This window comes from Drosophila mauritiana, chromosome X, assembly GCF_004382145.1.
Source record: "Drosophila mauritiana strain mau12 chromosome X, ASM438214v1, whole genome shotgun sequence".
Taxonomy (NCBI): Eukaryota; Metazoa; Arthropoda; class Insecta; order Diptera; family Drosophilidae; genus Drosophila; species Drosophila mauritiana.
In genome coordinates this window covers 1,902,052-1,921,098 of record NC_046672.1, presented here as the reverse complement: position 1 = coordinate 1,921,098, position 19,047 = coordinate 1,902,052, and the positions used below count along the sequence as shown (strand labels likewise).

The 19,047-nt window shown below is 48.8% G+C and overlaps 5 protein-coding genes across 6 annotated transcripts; 2 read left to right on the top strand and 3 right to left on the bottom strand.

Annotated features, from left to right (window-relative positions):
• Window positions 1–5,349: 5,349 nt before the first annotated feature.
• Window positions 5,350–6,582, bottom strand: LOC117148283 (protein KTI12 homolog). The gene is made up of 3 exons (XM_033315597.1): window positions 6,243–6,582; window positions 5,832–6,178; window positions 5,350–5,764 (listed from the first exon to the last, which is right to left on the bottom strand). Exons 1-3 carry the CDS (start codon window positions 6,505–6,507, stop codon window positions 5,477–5,479), a joined length of 900 nt encoding a protein of 299 aa, XP_033171488.1. The 5' UTR covers window positions 6,508–6,582; the 3' UTR covers window positions 5,350–5,476.
• A 259-nt stretch (window positions 6,583–6,841) lies between these two features.
• LOC117146559 (protein SMG9) lies at window positions 6,842–8,867 on the top strand. The gene has a single exon (XM_033312857.1). It carries the CDS (start codon window positions 6,935–6,937, stop codon window positions 8,396–8,398), a length of 1,464 nt encoding a protein of 487 aa, XP_033168748.1. The 5' UTR covers window positions 6,842–6,934; the 3' UTR covers window positions 8,399–8,867.
• On the bottom strand, window positions 8,864–11,673 carry LOC117146560 (carnosine N-methyltransferase). 2 transcript variants are annotated; one of them, XM_033312858.1, is made up of 6 exons: window positions 11,431–11,673; window positions 10,773–11,019; window positions 10,208–10,377; window positions 9,999–10,139; window positions 9,675–9,932; window positions 8,864–9,613 (listed from the first exon to the last, which is right to left on the bottom strand). In XM_033312858.1, the coding sequence occupies exons 1-6, from the start codon at window positions 11,553–11,555 to the stop codon at window positions 9,187–9,189; spliced, it is 1,368 nt and encodes a 455-aa protein (XP_033168749.1). In that variant the 5' UTR covers window positions 11,556–11,673; the 3' UTR covers window positions 8,864–9,186. The 2 variants fall into 2 exon arrangements, with proteins under 2 accessions (XP_033168749.1, XP_033168750.1); XM_033312859.1 differs by having other exon boundaries at window positions 10,208–10,326.
• A 149-nt stretch (window positions 11,674–11,822) lies between these two features.
• Window positions 11,823–15,510, bottom strand: LOC117146557 (type II inositol 1,4,5-trisphosphate 5-phosphatase). Its single transcript, XM_033312855.1, has 9 exons — window positions 15,403–15,510; window positions 15,056–15,242; window positions 14,564–14,825; window positions 14,317–14,502; window positions 13,916–14,248; window positions 12,975–13,851; window positions 12,722–12,908; window positions 12,436–12,660; window positions 11,823–12,375 (listed from the first exon to the last, which is right to left on the bottom strand). The coding sequence occupies exons 1-9, from the start codon at window positions 15,508–15,510 to the stop codon at window positions 12,188–12,190; spliced, it is 2,553 nt and encodes an 850-aa protein (XP_033168746.1). The 3' UTR covers window positions 11,823–12,187.
• An 854-nt stretch (window positions 15,511–16,364) lies between these two features.
• On the top strand, window positions 16,365–18,982 carry LOC117146558 (translation initiation factor eIF-2B subunit epsilon). Its single transcript, XM_033312856.1, has 5 exons — window positions 16,365–16,535; window positions 16,599–16,723; window positions 16,797–18,085; window positions 18,151–18,437; window positions 18,499–18,982. Exons 1-5 carry the CDS (start codon window positions 16,443–16,445, stop codon window positions 18,721–18,723), a joined length of 2,019 nt encoding a protein of 672 aa, XP_033168747.1. The 5' UTR covers window positions 16,365–16,442; the 3' UTR covers window positions 18,724–18,982.
• Window positions 18,983–19,047: the final 65 nt, after the last annotated feature.

Genomic DNA, 19,047 nt, shown 5'->3' with positions numbered 1-19,047 from the left:
GAATACGTACATACGTACCAATATGTACAAAGCCAACAAATTCAAAGAGAAACCCGAACTTCCGATAACAGTTGGAAAGAAATTGCAAATACTCTATTAGCAAAGGTATCAAAAATATAAATACAGCGATCCGTGCTCGATACGCACCTTACCTCAGGTGACGGGATATCCCTCAAAGTACCCGACAAACATGGCTTATCGGTTACACACATCCATGCACACATACTTACTTATACTTTCGAGGAAACTCAAGGCATTTATTACTCGATCTTCGAATCCATAGTTTGAAACTTAAGCTCAATATTTGTAAATATCAGGAGAACCAGAAGTCTTTAGCCTCTCAAAAGAAATCCAAATTACTGCTCACTGTAACCACAGCCAATAAGCTTCTTCGCTAGGAAAGGGCAAACTGAGTAATGGCTCTTCGTATTCCGTACTCGAACAAGTCAACAACCGAGTGGAGAAATTTGAGCGATGAAGTATGTATGTGGAAGTGAAATGGTGAAATGGTAAACTGGCCCAAAGGGAAAGAGGCAGCGGCGAAAGATCGCATCCATCAGATCGCTTGTGTAGGCACTGGATTGGATTGGATTGGATCGCCTGTGGCCAGATATCACGCATTCTCCTGTGTAGCTCATTAGTCAGGACTCGACTGACAGATCGCCAGGTAGCGAGTCCAAAGGTCGCAACGTGATCGTTCCGTATTTTCTGTTGGCTGAAGAAAGCGGCTAAAACTGCAAGAGTCGCTAAAAAGACGGAGCATTGAAAAGTGCCAACCCAGCTTGGAACTAAAGGTGTCCAATTGTGACCCCGAACAGGATGATTCATCGCGGATTGGGAAAGTGCAATCCACGCGGAAGTCGATTTAAAATTCCAAAGAACACACGCTCAAGGCGTTTCGTAACTTTCGACTGATTGCTGTTTTAATATGGCACATCATAAATTTATCAGATGGCAAACTGGGTATTCTTAAGCTAGCCAGAACAACAAGCATTGTGCATCTTGCATTTGTCAAATTGCATTTTTAGCTTTTCATTTTCCCAATGAGGGAGGCGGCTAAATACGAACACAATCAATCCAATGGCACATAATTAGTAATCATGACTAAGGATAGAAAAGCGCGTGACAAAGAGGGAGAAAGCAGGAAAGAGTGCGATACGGAGACAATAAGAACTTTATCGAGGCACTGACCCCTGGGTGATTTATAAGTTACGTATGTATGTGTGCATGGCCAGCACCGACTCCCCCTGTTACTCCCCTATTCTCCTGCCCCTCCCACTGTGCATAATATTGTCACAGCTATCAAATGGCAAGAGGAAAATGTACAGCGGCGAACTAGAGATAAGGGAAATTCCTCTTCATTCCTTTCAACTTAGCCCGAGATTCGATGGGGATCAAGCAACTGTGAACCGAGTGGCATAGGGCCACGGGGAACGGGGAATGGAACGGGGATCCAGCGGAACGGGTGGACACGGAACTGATAGGCGTGTTTACGCTAACGTAGAGACTTCTCAGGTTTGTGGAGTTCTCAAGTGGGCAATGCACCTTATCCGAGGGGAGATATTGAGTACGCGCTAAATAAACTTCAAGTTCATTGGCATTGATTAAAATGCAAGGCGAAACGAAATGGAACCGAAGGCATCGAAACAAAAGGAAATGAAACAAATACGATAGCCACGCACGTATTCACTTGTGTATATGCAACACAAATTTTTACAAAGCGAAAAGTTCGAAGCAGTGTTTTTTTTTTGTAAAATATAAGAAGGTTAACTCCCTTCTTTAAGCTTCCATTTCGACAAACCCTGAATATTTGAAACAGCTAAAGACAAACACCAAAACTGGAATCTACTTCGCACCGCAAGTGTGCCATTTAAGATGGCTTTCGGCATTTGACAGCTGTCAGAATTCGGGATGCGGGATTGAAAGCCATTGGTTTTCGGTTTTCCGGATTCCTGCCTGCATGGAGATTTCCCTATACATACATATATTCCCATAATTGGGCGCCCAACGTACGTGTGATTGCGTTTGCGTTGCCCAAACCTTTGCCTCCCAAATTGCCACCCCTGCCGTCCGTCTCTTTCGCGCACGGGTAAGCCATGTAAACGGGGGTTACATGACATTGAAACCGATTTTGAAGGTTTCAACGTTTGTGGCTCTGGACAGGGTAAGTTCTAACTGCTTCTCCAGAAATACCCGAAACGAAGAACATCAACAGAGCGACGAGAAAACAGACACAAAACCAGAATAAAGCGTTGCCCCTTTTTTACGGGCTCTTCCTTGTTTCTTTGCTGTAATGGCGAAATATACACATATTTTGGAATCACTCTGACGCCCTTGTCACTACATTTTTGGTCATTGACCTCGCACGAACACACAGATACAGCACTCGCGCAAGAATTCCAGTGGCGCGCAAAGGGGATACAAGTTTTGTGGTGCAGAGACCCCAAAAAGCCCAGGAACCGCGAACCAAGAACCCTTTGAAGTTAGTCAGGATTTGTTGCCTTAACTATTCCCGAGAATTTCCGAGCTGCGAGGACTCGTCTTGGGATCTAAAATCCCCTTAATCAACTGCCGCCTACTCCCCTGCGCCCAGGCACACATGTACATATAGTAATGTAGAGCCATTTGGGACTTGGTAACAAGCGGCAGTCGTAATGCGAAGAAGCAGGGAGCAGAAACAAAACAATGCCCAATGGCCCCAGTCCCCATTTCTGGATGCCACCCCCTCGCTTCCCGTGCCAAGCGGAGAGTCCCCAAGTTCTAGGCGTTGTTATCGTGCGTTTGCCGCCAACCCACCCGCTACTCACAAACACACACTCACATCGGCAATCAGGAAGAAGAAACCAGCCAATAAATGGGTACGAATGTTGCCGCACTTTCGATGCCCTTCCCACAAACAGGAGTCAGACACAACATAATTTTAAATAAACTTTGATAGTTTACAAATATTTCAAATACTTCGAAATACTTGTTTACGAAAATGTTAGAAGAAAATCAAGAAAGTAGCTAGAATAAACATCCGCGAACAACCCTTTATTTGCGGTCGCGTTTTTTGCGTGTTTGGTTTATCGCCAATCGAACTTCATTTCACATACAATTTAAAAACTTGGCCAGAAAGGGCATCTGCAAGCCTTTAATATAATTGGGATTTAGCGGCATTAAAATCGTAGTCATCGACATTCAGCATCAACGATTGTTTATCAATGTGTAAATAAGCAGCGCATACGTGCTTGTGTTCGTGTGCGTGTTTCGTATCTGTGTGTGAGTGCGTTCCCAAAAATTTCAATAGCAAAGGTCGATGAACTCGCCATCGGTAGCGCGAGAGAGAGAGAGAGAGCAAGAGACGTTTACGTTCATTGTTTTTGTTCCGCATTTCCATTTCCATTTTCTCTGACCATTTCTCTCAGCTCTCTTCGCCTCTCTCTTTGGCTTTGAGTTTTGCGCGCGCTTCCTCGTTGCGTTTCATTCATAAACAGAGAGCGGCGAACTCGAGCTCGAACTTTTTTATTTCGAGATATCTCGGCCAGGCCAACGAACCGGCCAACATGTGCTTCTGCCTCTGCTGCTGCTGCTGCTACACCTCCCACCCCCTTTGGTGAACTTTAAGGCGCGGTGACTAAGCCCAAGCGCCCCCTAAACTGCTGAACTTAAGCCCAGCTGGGGTCTGTGGGGCTGTAGAGCCCCGCAGCCGTAGGCAAATTATAATGCCATCACCCGGATTATTGGTCAGTGATTAAAGTGTTGCGCCATTTGGCGAAATGTACAAGGTACTCGTATTTATGGGCAGAGCCTCGAATTCTAATTCTAACGGTCGGCACTATATACATAAATGATCTAGTGTGGTAAACCTCTCCAGTCCTATCGATAATCCGAAGCGATTGTATATCGCTATGGGGAAGTTTGCGAAACATTTTGGCATTCAGCAATGCATGCGGAAGCTTAAAATGGCCAAGGATACGGGGACACTTCTTAAATGCTAGAGAGGATCCTTAGTGGTACTCACTTCAATTGGTCCCGTTGCAGCGGTGGCATCTTTGAGGCATTCGGCTGACGCTTCTCTAGTGGCCAGCGTTTGCGAGTACCGTTGATCCTGGAGCCGAGAGCGATACGGATATCGATAATGGTGGTGGCGGAACTGGGGCGATATCCATGCTCCGCCGGCAAGCGAGTATCCGACTACCGTTACAAGTTGATTGCTTGCGGTTGCTTTGAATCACTCTTCTTTTGGTTTTTTTTTTGTTACACACTCACAACAGTTGGCTTAAAACATTTCACTTGCAATTTAGTTGTTGTTCACATTAGTGTATTTGCATTCGTTTTCTTTTGTTTTGGGGCTGTTGGCTGATGCAGGATTTCAAGGTATCAAGGCTTCAAGATCAAGCAGCTGTTGATTTTTTTGCAGGACTCTTTAGTTAGATTTGCTTTATTTGGGTGGGTGAGGGTTAAACGTCAACTGCAACGGAGCACACACATAAAAAATATAAATAAAAAAATAGCGTCAGTGCCAAGGTGTCGTTATGCATTTTTTCTTATATTTGCGCCACACACACACGCACGCACACGTAAACACACACACAAAACAAAAACAAGCCAATTTTCTGTTGAATCTTTGAAGATGCTTGCAAATTCTTGTTGTCAACAATTAAAAAAAAAGTTTTCTTTGCATTTATTCATGTTGCACTTGTAAAATTGTCGCACACACACACAGTGCACCTTGCTGCTAGGGCAGCTAAGATAGAGAAAGTGGGGGCGATGGAGGCCCTTAAAATTTGTTTCACATATCCAATCTACGGTGGTCAACAAAATCCTGGAGAGGCAACAAAAAAAAACGTAAAAAAATAGTTATTTCGTTTTGTGTTATTATTTTATTTCTTGGGAACCCACAACGGAAATATCGTTTGATTTTCGAAGCGTTTGCTTTCCGCGCGCGACTAGCTCGTGGGATACACTGAACAATCCACCACCGACTGGCACCACCACTCCACTTGCCCCAATCTCGTGCTGCAGCGCTGCGTTGGAAGAGAGCGTCCGAAGAGCGCGCTAAAGAGAGGGTTCTCTTCAATTCCCGCTGCGCAAGAGAAAAGTTCGTTCACTGAACTTTTTTTCGCTGTAAGTAGAGTAGATTTTATAGGCGAAGGAAAATATTTTTTAAATTCAAATGGAAATAACTAAATATTATTTTTAATTGATTTCATGTAGTTCTTAACCCACCATATGTATTTTGAACAAACAAAATGTATTGTTTTTCTTACGAAATAATAAATAAGCAGACCAAGTGCGCAACAAGAACCCAGTAGCGTCAACTTAATTTATCCATAGTGATAATAATAATTAAAATCGATCTTCATATTAGTATTTAAGCTACATATTTTATTTGATTTCCACATTAAATTGTGTTGACATCAGCCTAAAAACATTATCCTGCTGCCCGAGGTAAGAACTTCATTTTAGCATTTGTCTTGCCGCAATCACAGTGCTAGCAGCCGATCGTGTTGGCATTGATGAACTGCACAAATAAATGCGGCACCTGCTCCAGCGGAGTGGGAGACGTCTGGCTGGCGTGGCACGTGCTCGTGATGAACTTCTGGCGCAGGCGGTTCAGCTGAAGGGCATTCATCGAAGTGGCGACCTTCACGGGATTTCTGCTCCCCGGGATGCGCAGCTGGCCGAAGGCCTTGATCTTGACCGCGCCGAGGATCTCCTTTATGATCGCCTGCAAGATTTTGTCCAGTTCGAACAGGTAGTTGGTTGCTCCCAGCGGCGCCTGCGGATTGGACAAAGCAGTTATTTGTGATATTTCGTCTTCGGCTCTGGCCAAACTCTACGCTTACATTATAAGTACTCTGGTTGGGTGGAAGTGGCTGGGACTCGTACAAAGCGTTGTAGATGGCCTCCATGTCGAGCGTGTCCTTGGGCAAGACTACCACCAGCGGACTGTCCCAACGGTTGTTGCTCTGCGGCTCCTCGTAGCGCTGGCACAGAGCATCAAAAGTCTCTCTGGTGTAGGGAACATCCGAGTTGTCCACCGGCTGCACCGTTTCACTGTCGCCGGGCAGCTCATCTGGCGCCGTTCGTCGGCTATTAAAGGTCCACGCCTCCTCCTGGGGTATGCAGGTAAACACAGTGCACTGGGTGGTCCTTGACACCTTGGACATGCAGAACAATTCGTAGCGGTAGCCTGAAAGAAATTTGGGTTGTGGTTTACGACCTCTCGCCTTGGCTGAACCTTTTTGAGAACTCACCTTTGATGTAGTTCCCGGCGTCCAAGATGACCAGATCGTCCTGGTTGAGGTGACGCGAGGCTTCCGACTTAAGATCGCTACGTACCACCTTCTCCTTCTGCGAATCACCTGTATGGGAATTCTTTCCAAAGCCCGCCTTGGGCACTGCCTCGTTTTCGCTGATTAAGTGCACCTTCCTGCCGCGCTCCACGAAATGATCCCGCAGCTGGCGAGCACGTGTGCTCTTTCCGCTGGCCGGCAGGCCCGTAATCACCACGATTGGCATGCTTCCTAATTAATAACAATAAATAAACAAAGTAGCCGGACGTTCCATCCACGATGCACTCGGTTACCAACACTAGTAACAGCGTGCAAGATGAGCACCCAGCTGGTTTCGAGCTAGATTTAGATATGTGCTTGCTTTCACTTCGTATGCTTAAAATGTTTGGCAATAAGTCCAGTGCAATTGCGATAAAAAAAAGTGGACAATATTGTATACCCTTATTCGTTGGGCCAGCCGATTGAAATTTGAAATTAAAAATTTTCTCCTTCATTCTCGTTATTTTCCATTTTTAGCTATATTTCCATGACATCTTCGATGGTTATGTACATACCAGTGCTGCGAAACAATAGATTTACGTTGACACCCACGAACGTGTTCAAACGTACTTAAAATTTAGTTAAATATAAACCCCAAATAACCGGCTTCCGGAATGGCTGATTCCCGTCGTCGTTTCCGTAACAAGAAGCGGGATGAATCTTGCTCCGGCCTCCTGACACCCGTGACCATCGCCCGGCGCGAGGACTCCACCCGCATGATGCAGCCAAAAATTCTGCTAAAGAAGGATCGCGATCGGGAGCAAGAGACCTGGGACAGAGAGCGGGACAAGGATCGGAAGCTGGAGAGGGACAGGGAGGCGGAGTCGAGTCCCAGTTGTTACCCCGATACACCGCCGACCATCAAAACGATGATCGTCAATCGTACGAGTGAGGTGCGGCCTGCAGACAGGTGCCAGATGCCGTTGGCTGGAGGTGCTCTTGGCCAGGGAAGCGGGCAATTGTCCGCCGTGCCATCTAGCTCCGTTTGCTCCGCATTGGTTAGCTCGGAACCAACTAGCAGGGACAAGGGGAGCTGCAGTGGTGGTGCCAGAACCGCTGGCACCTCGGCCGGAGCACCGAATGCTCTTCAGGAGCATCAGCCGCCACGCATGAACCGTCCCACACCCCTAATCGTGGCCAATGGCATTTTTAATGCCAATGCCCGCAAGCTCTTCCACAAAACTAATACGGACTTCACCGTCATCGGGGTACTGGGTGGTCAGAGTTCCGGGAAGAGCACGCTGCTCAATCTCCTGGCCGCTGAGCGGTCTCTGGACTACGACTACTACCAACACCTATTCTCTCCAGAGGCGGATGAATGCATCTTTGCCACCCGTCACAAGTTTAAGCCAAACAATGGGCAGAAGAGCATTTTGCGACCACGCACGGAGACCCTGCAGTTTTTCATCACCCGGGAACGTCACATACTGCTGGACACACCACCGTTAATGCCTGTGAGCAAGGAGTCGGATCACCACGATCTGCACTCCCTGGGCACCATGGCGCAACTGTTGAGTGTATGCCATATACTAATTTTAGTCATCGACGGCTTGGCCTTGGAGCAACTGCGTCTGATAAACACTGCCCTTCGCCTTAGACCGACGTTTCCCTGCAAAGGCTATGTGCGGGATTACTTGCCGCAGGTGGTATTCGTCCGCACGCGTGCCCAGCGAATCGACTTTGAGATACAGCAGCGGGAACGACTGGACAAAAAGTTGGCCTACTTATACGGGCCGACGGGGCTGCCCATATACCGGGGAAAAGGCGATGCACGGTGCTTAAACTCCTTCCTGCTCCCGGAGGTGAGTAGCAACAAAGCCACCGCTTTCCACTGCTGCCTCGGAGAACTGGTGCGTCAGTTCCGAGAACGTATTCTCGGATCCACGCGCATCTCTATGTGCCACACCAGCACCGAACTCAGTGAGGCCATCTGGTTTGAGATCCTGGCCGAAAGTGCTCGCAAAACGGCTCCTCATTTCGAAAAGATCTACGCAGAGATCAAGTTGCGCCACCTGGACACACGCTGCCAGTGGCGATCGGACAATAGGCGCACGTTCTCTTCCAATGCCGAAAGCTGATCCACAGATTGTAAGTATGCGGTTGGTATAAAACTATGCAAGTGGGTGAAGCGGCTTGTACTGGGATACGCAAAGCACGGATTGCTGTCCTGAACCATTCAAGTGATTAAAGTTCCAGTGTCAGTGCTTACCAATCCTTTTATTAATGACACGTGCAGTGCTATGGCCAATATGTTTCGCTGAATACCGACCGACATCAAGTCTTTTTTAAAAGGAGGTGTTTAAAGTTAACATATGAATCAGAAGTTGAGATAGTGACTGATATACATATTGTTTTATAGACATATCCCTTATTAATAAAAGACTTTAAAAATAATTGTGTAGCATTCACAAAGAATAGTATTTACATTTTTTAGTTAGGCTTAACGATTGTCGATTTTTATCAACCGATTATTATTACACCTATCGAATTCGTAGGTATCGATTTAAAGCCAATAGTAGTTGAATAAATAAAAACTATTTATCTTAATTTTTTAAGTTTTTCTTTTGGTATATTTGGTTGGCCTAGTTGGGACGCTTTTCCCATTTAAGTTAGCATGATGAGCGAGATATTGTCCTAAAATTTGCATCCTTTGAAAATTAAAACTGCCATATAAAACAGTGTATAAAGGAGTAAATATAGGTATAAAGTTTAATCTATAACATCGAAGCATTGCACTGTCGATTCGAGTTCCCTGTCTTGCCTGTGACGTGGTAATTAAGATGTTCGTGATGCCATCTGTAGGTGGGTTTGCACTTGGACATAATTGTGGTGTTTGGGTGTGTTGTTCAGTTTGGTTCAATGGCAATCACGATGGCTGCGCCTTTATCTCAGTCTCGCAGTTGGCCGTGGCCAGCGGTTTTAGTTGCTGTTTTTCTTCCGTTTCATTTCGTTCCGGCTGTTGCTCTCCCTCCTCCTCCGCCTCGCTGTCCTCGCGCACAATAAGATCGTGTGGCTCCCTGGAGGCCTTGCGTTTGCCCCGCTGCTCCTCAAATAGATCCGGCTTGCGGCAGACCCAGAAAAGGCTCTGGTACTCGCTCTGCTTCATTGAAGACGGGTTCTGTGCGTACTTGGTACGGATGCCAGTGCGTGATTTCTCGATCACAAATCCCACGCTTTCCATTATAATGCAAAGGTCCTCAAACGCCGGCTCGATGCTGTTTTGCCCGCTGACGTCGCTAAAATGGTACAGCAGCGGCCCGAGATTCACCCAAATGCCACCAGGCACGAGGATTCTGCAAGGATAATGTCAAAATCAACATCGCCGGTGTACACGTTTAAATGAGTGCAACTCACTTGTAAATTGTGCGTATGAAGTCAATAACATTATTGGCACAATCGATGAAGAAGCACGTGGCCACGCAGTTGTAAGCGTTCGGCGTCTTGTAGACCTCCAGAAAGTCGCCAGCTGCTATTTCAAAATGGCCCTTGGGTGGATTTTTGAGCGGGCAGACGTCTGGGAAACGAACGGCGGCCACCTGATCCTCACGCCTTAAGTTATTCACATACTGGTGCACCCACGGATATAGCACGTACTTGTTCTCGTAGTCGCAGCTGCCGAATGACACAACAGAGCTCGTTCAATACCCATTAAAAAGCAATGTACTGCACTGGACTTACAGGTTGAGGACAAAATTGGAGGCGATCAGCATGAAGTAGGAAAACTCGTTGCCCTCGCACGAGTATCCCAAGCAGGCAAGCTCGTAGGTGAGCCGTCCCAATCCCGCTCCAGGCACTAGGATCTTTATCTCCTTCAGCTCGCTGTTTAAGATAAAGCAGACGAATATCAAATCGCTAAGTCCCCTCAAGTACGCTCCGTAGTCACTCACATATCGCTGTGCTTGAAGTACGCAACGATGCTGTCGATGATCGGTTTATACGATTGCTCCCGCTCCAGGGCTCCTTCAGTGCTCCAGTCGCGCGCAATCAACTTCAACGTCGACTGGGCCTTTAAAATTTTTAGAGGTTCAACGTCAGCTTCATCGAATGGAATATCAATCTGCGAGTTGAATTAGAGCGGGTGCGAGATGCATGGATTGGGTGTCGTGCACAGATATGGAAAAGAAACAATACCGAATAGTTCCAATCAATAATTAAAAGAGAAACTGAAGATATTGGGAGGTAACCAAGCACATTAAACTATACGTAAGGTGTCTATTGACAAGTAGAAATAATTTTTAACCACAAGAATGACTAGTTTAAACGTACATATTACTCTTCCCTTGTTTTACCAAAAGTAATTCCAATATTTGACAATTTAAAGAGGGACAAAGCGGTGGGAAAAATAGATGATAAAGTAAATAGAGCAACATAAATTATATTAGATTGGGATTTGTGGGATGATGAAGGAGCGCCTCCTAGGTTTCGCATTCAACAGCAGCTTTAGAAAATTACCTGGTCCATGTCACCGTGCCGCACATTTGGCGGCGGCTCGTCAAACTCCGAGGGATCCCCAGTTGCCTCATCCGTCGGATAGAGGACACGCCCGCGCAATATTTCCCGGATAACCGCCTGGTTGCGATCGATGCACGTGCGGACGCACTGCAGATGCCCTCGGTACTTAGTTAGCATGACTTGGTCCTCGCCAGACAGGCTGTTCAGGTAATCCATAGACCGCTTTAGCCGCTGACACGCATATGGCCTGCATGGGAGAAATTAATTGATTTCCATTATCAGCAAGCACGCTTATCACCAGTGATGACACACTACAGTGTTTACAAACGCTGTATGGGCAATCTGATATCTTTGGTATGCAGATATTTTTCACCCAAATGTCAGCAATGGTGGTAATGAACACTTAGTTGTGGTTTCGCTTTATTATTTTAGAAGAGACCTCTTCTAGAGAACGGTGAGCCATTTGAAAACACTAGCCAGATTTGGCGTGAATACTCCCGCACCGCCAGCACTGGCGGCAAACGAAACGGTAGTTTGTCGGCAGCTTGTCTGCACATGTCGCTGTCACCGCACCGCCCCTCCCTCCTTGACGATCGGCTGGCAAGCGTCCGTTTGGAGCATGTGCTCCAGAACGCAGTTCAAAAACAATAACAATTACCCATAGTAAAGGAAGGCGTTCTGCACCTTCTGAATGTGCCTCTCCTCCTCCTCCTCGTTGATGACGAAGGTTCGGGCCAGCTGCTCGTCCATTTTAGGATGCATTGGGAACGTGGCGCAGTCCATGGTGCTCAACTGGGCGCGTCGTCAGCGGTTTCAATGATTATCTATGCTACTTAAATCCTGGAGTAATCCGTTGCCTTTGCATTCTGATGTCGTCTCTGTCGTCAACTGAACTCGCCACCTTAGATCTGGTTACACTGTCGATGACATTGGGAATTTAATCGATACCATCCGTGCTCACAAATCCGTTGCGCGCTTTTTGAATTTGGAAAACTTTGACAGGCGTGGCCAAATATTTGAACAGCCAAGAAATGTAGAGATTTTTCAGAATATTGATACTGTGTAACGGTGTTATTTATTTTCAGTTGCAACTGAAACGGGGCTGTAAGAGGGTCGGGTCACTTCATTAATTTAAACTAACAAACAATCGTACTAAACGAATTACTTATTTACACAATTCATTTATCTTTGCGTTGCTGGTTGCGTGTCTCCGTGGATTTGTGGTGTAGGCAGGGACAACCGAGTTGGAATGAACGGAGGGCGGGCACAAACAATTAACAGTTAAAACAGAGAAAATATAAATGCTTAGTGCCAACAAAGTACCAACAAGTAAAATAAATAGCCTAACACTATGCGTAACTATCAACAGAGTACATCTATCGCTCGCTTCCGGTTCGGCGGCACAGCTGCAGCGACTATGCCTGCAGACCCGCCCGGGTCCCGGATCCCGAGCCTGTTCCAGTTCCGGCGCCCTCATTGCCGTTGCCCATCGCCTCGACGTCGGTGTCGATGAAGAGCCGCATGAACTGTATGCAGCGGCTGTGGTAGTCCATCCAGGCGGCGCGCTCGGTGCTGCGCAACAGAATGCGGCCAAAGGTGGATGCTGTGTGGGAGGAATGGCGTTACGATGGTAGCACAATACTGGTGGAGCTTCTCTACCCACCGACTTGATGCAGATCATAGAACTGACTCTCGATGCCCGCGCGCAGGAACATACACAGGTGCATGAAAACATTGCGCTTGGGGGGACTCAACAGCGAAATGTAGTCCATAGCCTGCGACTTGTTGGTGCACTCCAGCAGATTCTCGACTACAGGCTCCAGCAGCGCATGCTCCGGCAGATCCAGCAAAAGCAGCAGCGCCTGCGCAGCCGTCTCTGCGTTGGCAGCTGTAGATTGTACGGGAATATTCACAACTATTATGGTGGCAATCTAACAGAGTTCACTTACGGAATGGATCATCCGACCAGGTGTCCAACCAATCGCGAACCGAGTTAAATTGAGCGCCGAGGGAGAGACGCGAGTCGTAGGACGGGAAGGCGCCCACCTGCTTGGAGCCCTGCCTGTACAGGTAGTCGATCAGCAGAAAGAATTCCCGGGGCATCGTCACACGGTATTCCGGTGATTCGTCATTCATCTGCAACGAAACGTGGTTTGTGATCAGTAGAAAAAATATGTAATTACAAAAATGAAGGGAACTCACGAGTTGCTTAATCTGATCTTGAGAATACTCGCTTAGTGGTCGGTCGGTGCGGCACATCGTCTCCATGGAAAGGCCAAAGCAACTGGGCTGATAGTCGCCGGTAACCGTGATGAAGATGTCACGCCCGTTCTCCACATGGAGGATAAGAATATCGAAGTTGTCGCTGGCGCGGATCTTGCGTAGCAAACCGGCAATGGTGCGCACATTGGCATTCATTTTCAGCCGAATGCTTCGGGCGGAGTCGATCAGCAGCGAGTCTTGGCGCGGATCGACGTGCAGCCATGGCTCGCAGATGGCGTGTATGTCCTTCTCTTTGAAACTGAAGTCCACAGGTAGTGGGCAGTTGTTATAGACGTTGAAGTCCCGTGTGCTCGGCTCGTTAAATCGCACAGTTCCGAAATCGATGACCGTCTTCTCGACATTGATCTGCGGCTGGTTGTCGTTCTCCCGCTTGTCCACTGCCTTCAGCACCTCCTCCTGCACCCGTTTGTACTTGACCTCATCGCGAGTCTTAACCTTCACCTGAAACACGGCGTACACGGGCTTGTGATCGCTCTGCCGAATCTCCATGATGCTGTTGTAGGCCAGCTGCTCGATGCGTGTGCCCTTCCAGAGCACTCGATCGCAGTAGGCCGGCGCCCGCTGCTTCTCGCTGCTGTCGTAGTTGTCCGTGCCCGGATCATACTTGTAAGTCGGCCGGAACTTGATCTCGCCCTCAGTGTAGCCTTCAAAGCACTTTCCACGCCGCATCTCCTGACGTAGCTGGTCGTACTGCAGCAGCAGCTCGTAGGTCTGGGCATCGCTCAGTGGTCCTGGTCGCTGTTGGCCGGGTGGCTCCTGGATGCGGTAATTCAAATCGCCGACCCAAAAGATGTGACTGGAAAAAGACAGAGATGGAGTGAAATAATATTTACTTATACTTCCTTCTTCTCCAAACTTACTCATGGTCACTGATTGTTCGGCCATCATCGAAGCGTATACCCTCCACGATGGCGTTGTAGTCCTGATTCCGCTCCTCCACGTAGCCCATGTGGGCAGCCAGGTGGGAGTTCACAAAGCAGATGTTGCCCTCGTTGAGCTGCAGGCTGATGGCGACACCGCCCTTGTTGCCTAGCGTATTGAAGATGCCGCGGGCCACCGACTTGGGCCGGCAGCGGATGATGTGCTGCCGCAGCTGCTTGCGCACGATGACCGTCAACATGGTGGCCACCAGGCGGTGCGACATCAGGATTTCGTACTCTACGTCTGGGTGGACGCTGTCCATCATCTTATCGCTGCGGAAGAAAGAACCAACTCAGACTCAGGCTAACGTCAAGCTAAACAACTAATGTGGCAAACTCACATCCATTGCTTCTCGATGGCCTGCACCTGCGTGGAGTTCAACATAGCTTTTGTGGGAGTATCCAGCTCCTGCAGTCCAATCGCGTAGATATCCGGCGGCTTCTCACTGCAAGCCAGCCAGGATCGCAGTGGATTGTTGCTGTCGCTGCAGGTCTTGTTGTTCACATTCCAAGTGGCGCAGTAGATGCTGCAAGGAAGGAATGAATGTGCGTGAGAACTCTCGCTTGACAGGGCATGTTCCATCTCACATTATGTCCTTGTAGACAATGTACTCGCTCTCCCGCTTCTTCAGCTCCTGCTTCACTTCTCCGATTTGCCGGTAGTCGTTCAGCCACCTGAAGTTAAGCACCGTCTCGGGATCATGCTGCGCCATGGTGCTCTTGAAGGAAATCACCTTGGCCACAAACTCCTCGTAGTGGTGGCCCTCCGTGGCGTAGTAGTAATACTTGATGGGGCCATCCTCGGCTGTGGACAGGTCAAACTGTTGCGTGGTGATCGAGCTCTTGCTGTCTGCAAAACAATTTGGAAAACGATATATGAAAAAAACGAGCTTTCACTAATTAGTTTGCTTTCATCTCAGCTGAAACTATTTGAGATACCCTATTATCTTAGACAAATGCAGTCGTAATCTGTTATGGCCGATAATGAGCGCAAACTTATTGGTTTTGTGACTACTTGACAAACAGTTACTGTGCAATTTGTTTGGCTAGCATAGTTAAGCTTTGTGATGATCTACTCACCCTGTCGCAACTGGAAATTGTGGTCGATTGCGAACACCTTGTTGATGATCAGCTCATTCGCGGAGGACAATGGAGTGCGCAAGTAGGAGAACGCGATGATGGCAAACGTGCCGCCCGACTGCGATGAAACCAGGGCCAGAAGCCGGTTGGAGTACTCTGGTCCTTTGATCTGATATGCCTCGAATATCTGAAAGCAAAGGATTGTTTAATAGCAATTCTTTTAGGGTTTGTTCGGAGCGAAGACTGAGTGTGCATAAGGCATTAGGTTACTTGTTAGCGGTAATTAATCATCTTTTTAGTCGTTAAACCTTCGTCTGCTTTGATTCGCCAGAACTGATGTTGCTTACGTATTCTATGGTCTCGTCCTCCTTGAAGCGCTCCTTGACGATGTCCTTGGTCGTCCTGGTGGCCGCAGTCGCGGTTCCATTGGCCACTGCCTCGCTCAACGTGTCCATTTGTCTCCGGTTCCTGCGTACTGATAGGGTTTCGAGTACGCTTCGCTTTCCCCGCCTAGTCCGATCCTCCTCTGCCGCCTGTTTGCCAAAAGATGGCTGCGGTAATCGCTGAATGAAGGGCAGTACTCGAGGGGTTCTTCTTCTGCGTCGATAAATGTGCGGGTAGATATGGATATGGGCAGTATGGACAGTTTGCTTGTTTGCGTCGTTGCTCTTTTCTATTTATAGTTGGCGCGAACGCCCAGCGACTTGTCTTCGTCTGCTGCGGGGTCGCCTGCGAATGGAAATTCTTCGGGTTTCCGCTGGACTGGGAGCTGGCTGCTTGGTTTCTGGTGGCGAGGGTGTCACTGCAACTGGCCGGGGAGTGACCCTGCTCTTAGGCAGCGCGACCGTGGCGGAATCGCAGTTGAGTTGTGGAATCGTGTTCAGTGCTTATCGCAGCCGTTTGTTTGTTTTCTCGCTTGCTGTGTTGTTGTTGTTGCCTCCATCAAGGTGGGTGTATCGCACACACACGCACACGCACACACTCGCGCCCAGGGGCACTTATTCATCGGTAATGCGATGACAATTATTGGCAATCCAGCGCGATCTTGCTAGGCTCGGCCGGCTGATGCGGCGAGGGGGAGGCGGTGCGGTAGCACACACAGCACAGACAGAGTGGCACGCGTGCTAATTACCGCGCTGTGATCATTATTTATCTCCAATTATTTTCCGGGCGACTCTTGTAGCCGTTTTCGCGGTGTGACCAGTGTGTCAATGCTACGAAATGCGGCGTTCGAGTGAGTCCAATCAGAATTGGTTGGCGACCCGACTAAGCAGTGTGACCAGCCTGCAAGTGCTAGCACACACCGCATACCGCGTGCCGCAATCGCTCCAGTGGCCAGCAAACAAGTTGAACTTTTGGGGAAACTACTGGGTTGCAACGCGAGAAGATGGCCCAATTCGAGAAGGAGATCGTGCAGGCGGTGCTGATCGCCGACAACAATGTGTGGAACTTCAAGCCACTCTCCGACGAGGGCTCCACGGTGAGTGAGCACCACTGGAATAGATGAACAGCCATTGACTGGCGCCCGTTGGATTCTTTGCAGGCCCTGCTGCCGCTGGTCAACGTGCGGATGCTGGACTACGCTCTCATGGCGCTAAACCGCAGCGGCGTGGAGGAGGTGTTCGTGTACACCAGCCTCTATCGCTCGAGCATCCGGGAGCACATCAGGTGGGTCCAGTTCCAGCAGCTGACAGGATGATGCAATTACTGGTGCTGAACGCTCGATTCTCGTTTATTGCAGGGCCGGCATTGCCACGGACGCAGCCTGGTCATTCAAGATGACCGTCCATGTGATTGGCGGCGAGGGCTGTCGCTGCTTCGGCGATGCCATGCGTGATCTGGACAATAAGGCGCTGATCCGTGGCAACTTCATTCTGCTCGGCGCCGATACGGTGACCAATGCCGATCTGCGCCCTGTGCTGGAGCAGCACAAGCGGCAGGCCAAGTTCGACAAGGGCACGGCCGCCACGCTGGTGTTCAAGGAGTGTGCCAACAATGTGCGCACTGGCAACGAGGTGCTGATCGCCGTGGACCGTCGCAACGATCGGCTGCACTACCACCAGCGGCTGCGGATGCACCACAAGGAGAATCGCTACCAAATACCTCTGGACGTCTTTCTGGGCAACTCGTGTGTGGCGCTGCACCACAACCTCCTAGATCCGCAGATTGCCATTGGCTCGCCCTCAATGCTGTCCCTCTTCAACGACAACTTTGACTTTCAGACGCGTGATGACTTCGTCAGGGGTCTGCTGATAAACGAGGAGCTGCTGGACAGCAGGATATATGTGGCACTGCTGCCGGCAGCCCAGTACGCGCACAAGGTGAACAACTGGCCGGCCTACCAGCTGGTTAGCCGGGACATCATTAACCGCTGGGCCTACCCCTTCGTTCCGGACATTGGCCTTTACAAGCTGCAGCAGGAGTACGTCTTCCACAAGGACAATATCTACAAGAGCCCCGAGGCGCAAGTCTCGAAAGTGGCTTTGCTTCAGAACGTGGTCATCGAAGCGGGCAGTCACGTAGACAGTGGCTCAGTGATTGGTGACAGCGTGATTGGCGCCAATTGCCGGATCGGCAAGAACTGTCGACTGACCAATGCGTTCCTCATGGCCGGCGTCACCGTAATGGACAACTGCAGACTAGAGCACTGCGTGGTGGGCGAAGGAGCCATCATCAACGAGGATTGTGACGTGAGCGCGGGCTGTGTGCTCGGTGCTAAAAGCGTGCTGCCTGCCAAAACAACGCTGGCGAAGACCCTTATCACCAGGACGCCCAGCAGACGTCGTAGCGAGGATGAGGTGGTAGTGGAGGTGAAGTCCATCGGTCCGGAAGCCTATATTGTCAGCGATTTGACGACAGGGGATCCCGAGGACTCGGAGGGCGAGGACTTGTTGCCACAGCAGCCGCTCAGCATACCCAAAATGGGAGACTTGCTGGCGCCGCTGGAAGAGATCAGTTACTGCAGCGATTTTAGCGAGGACGACGAGGATGCCTCGCGAGCGGTGACGCCACTGCCCGATGACACAAACAGTAAGTGCTGCCCACAAGTGCAATTTAAAGTCATTCTAATCATGTTTACCATTTGCCAATTGTAGTTTTCCTGGGCGAAGTCATCGATTCCTTGACACGGGGTTTCCGGGAGAAGTCCAACCCTGACTTCCTTGTCCTAGAAATCAACTCCTCGCGCTATGCGTACAACATGTCCCTCAAGGAAGTCAATTTCAACGTGGTGAAGGCCGTTTTTGGAATGCAGAGCATCGTGGAACCGGCCAACGACAACGTTTTAGTGGCCATAAACGCAGCCTTTAAGCAACTGGGCCCTGTGGTATCCAACTACATTAAGAGCGAGGATGCCATGATGGATTGTCTCAAGGCGCTGGAGGTGAAGTCCCCATAATTTTCACACAAACCCACACCCACTTTAGCATTCCCTTTTCCCGCAGGATGTGTACGAGGAGAATCATCTGGTGCGGGGGAAGATCTCGCAGATCGTGCACTATCTGTACGACAAGGACTTTGTGTCCGAGAGTGCCATACAGGCGTGGTACGAGCAGTTGGACGAGGAGGAGCATGCACACCTGCGCCAAAGCCTCGCCAAGCTCGTAGCTTGGTTGGATCAATCCAGCGAAGAAGATGATGACGACGACGAGGAGGAGGACGATGACTAAGCAAAGTCGTAGCCTCTATTTTTTATTCCCATTTGTTTAAGTCATTTCCTTGCTCATTCTAATGCTCTAGAACAAGCAAAGAAATGGAAAATAGTTGTAAGGTCGCTCGAAAATTCACATTGACATATTTTGGCCAAATCCCGATTTTGCGTCCGAAATCTGCTAGTTTTTTGGCCACAACATCGGAAATGATTGGCGAAAGATGGAGTGTGATGCATCGTTGAGCTTGTAATTAAAATCCAAATCGACTGACATCCAAGCCTGGACATTTTTAATTTTTCACAGTTTTCGCATAAAATGATGATGTGTTCCCTTAGAAAAATA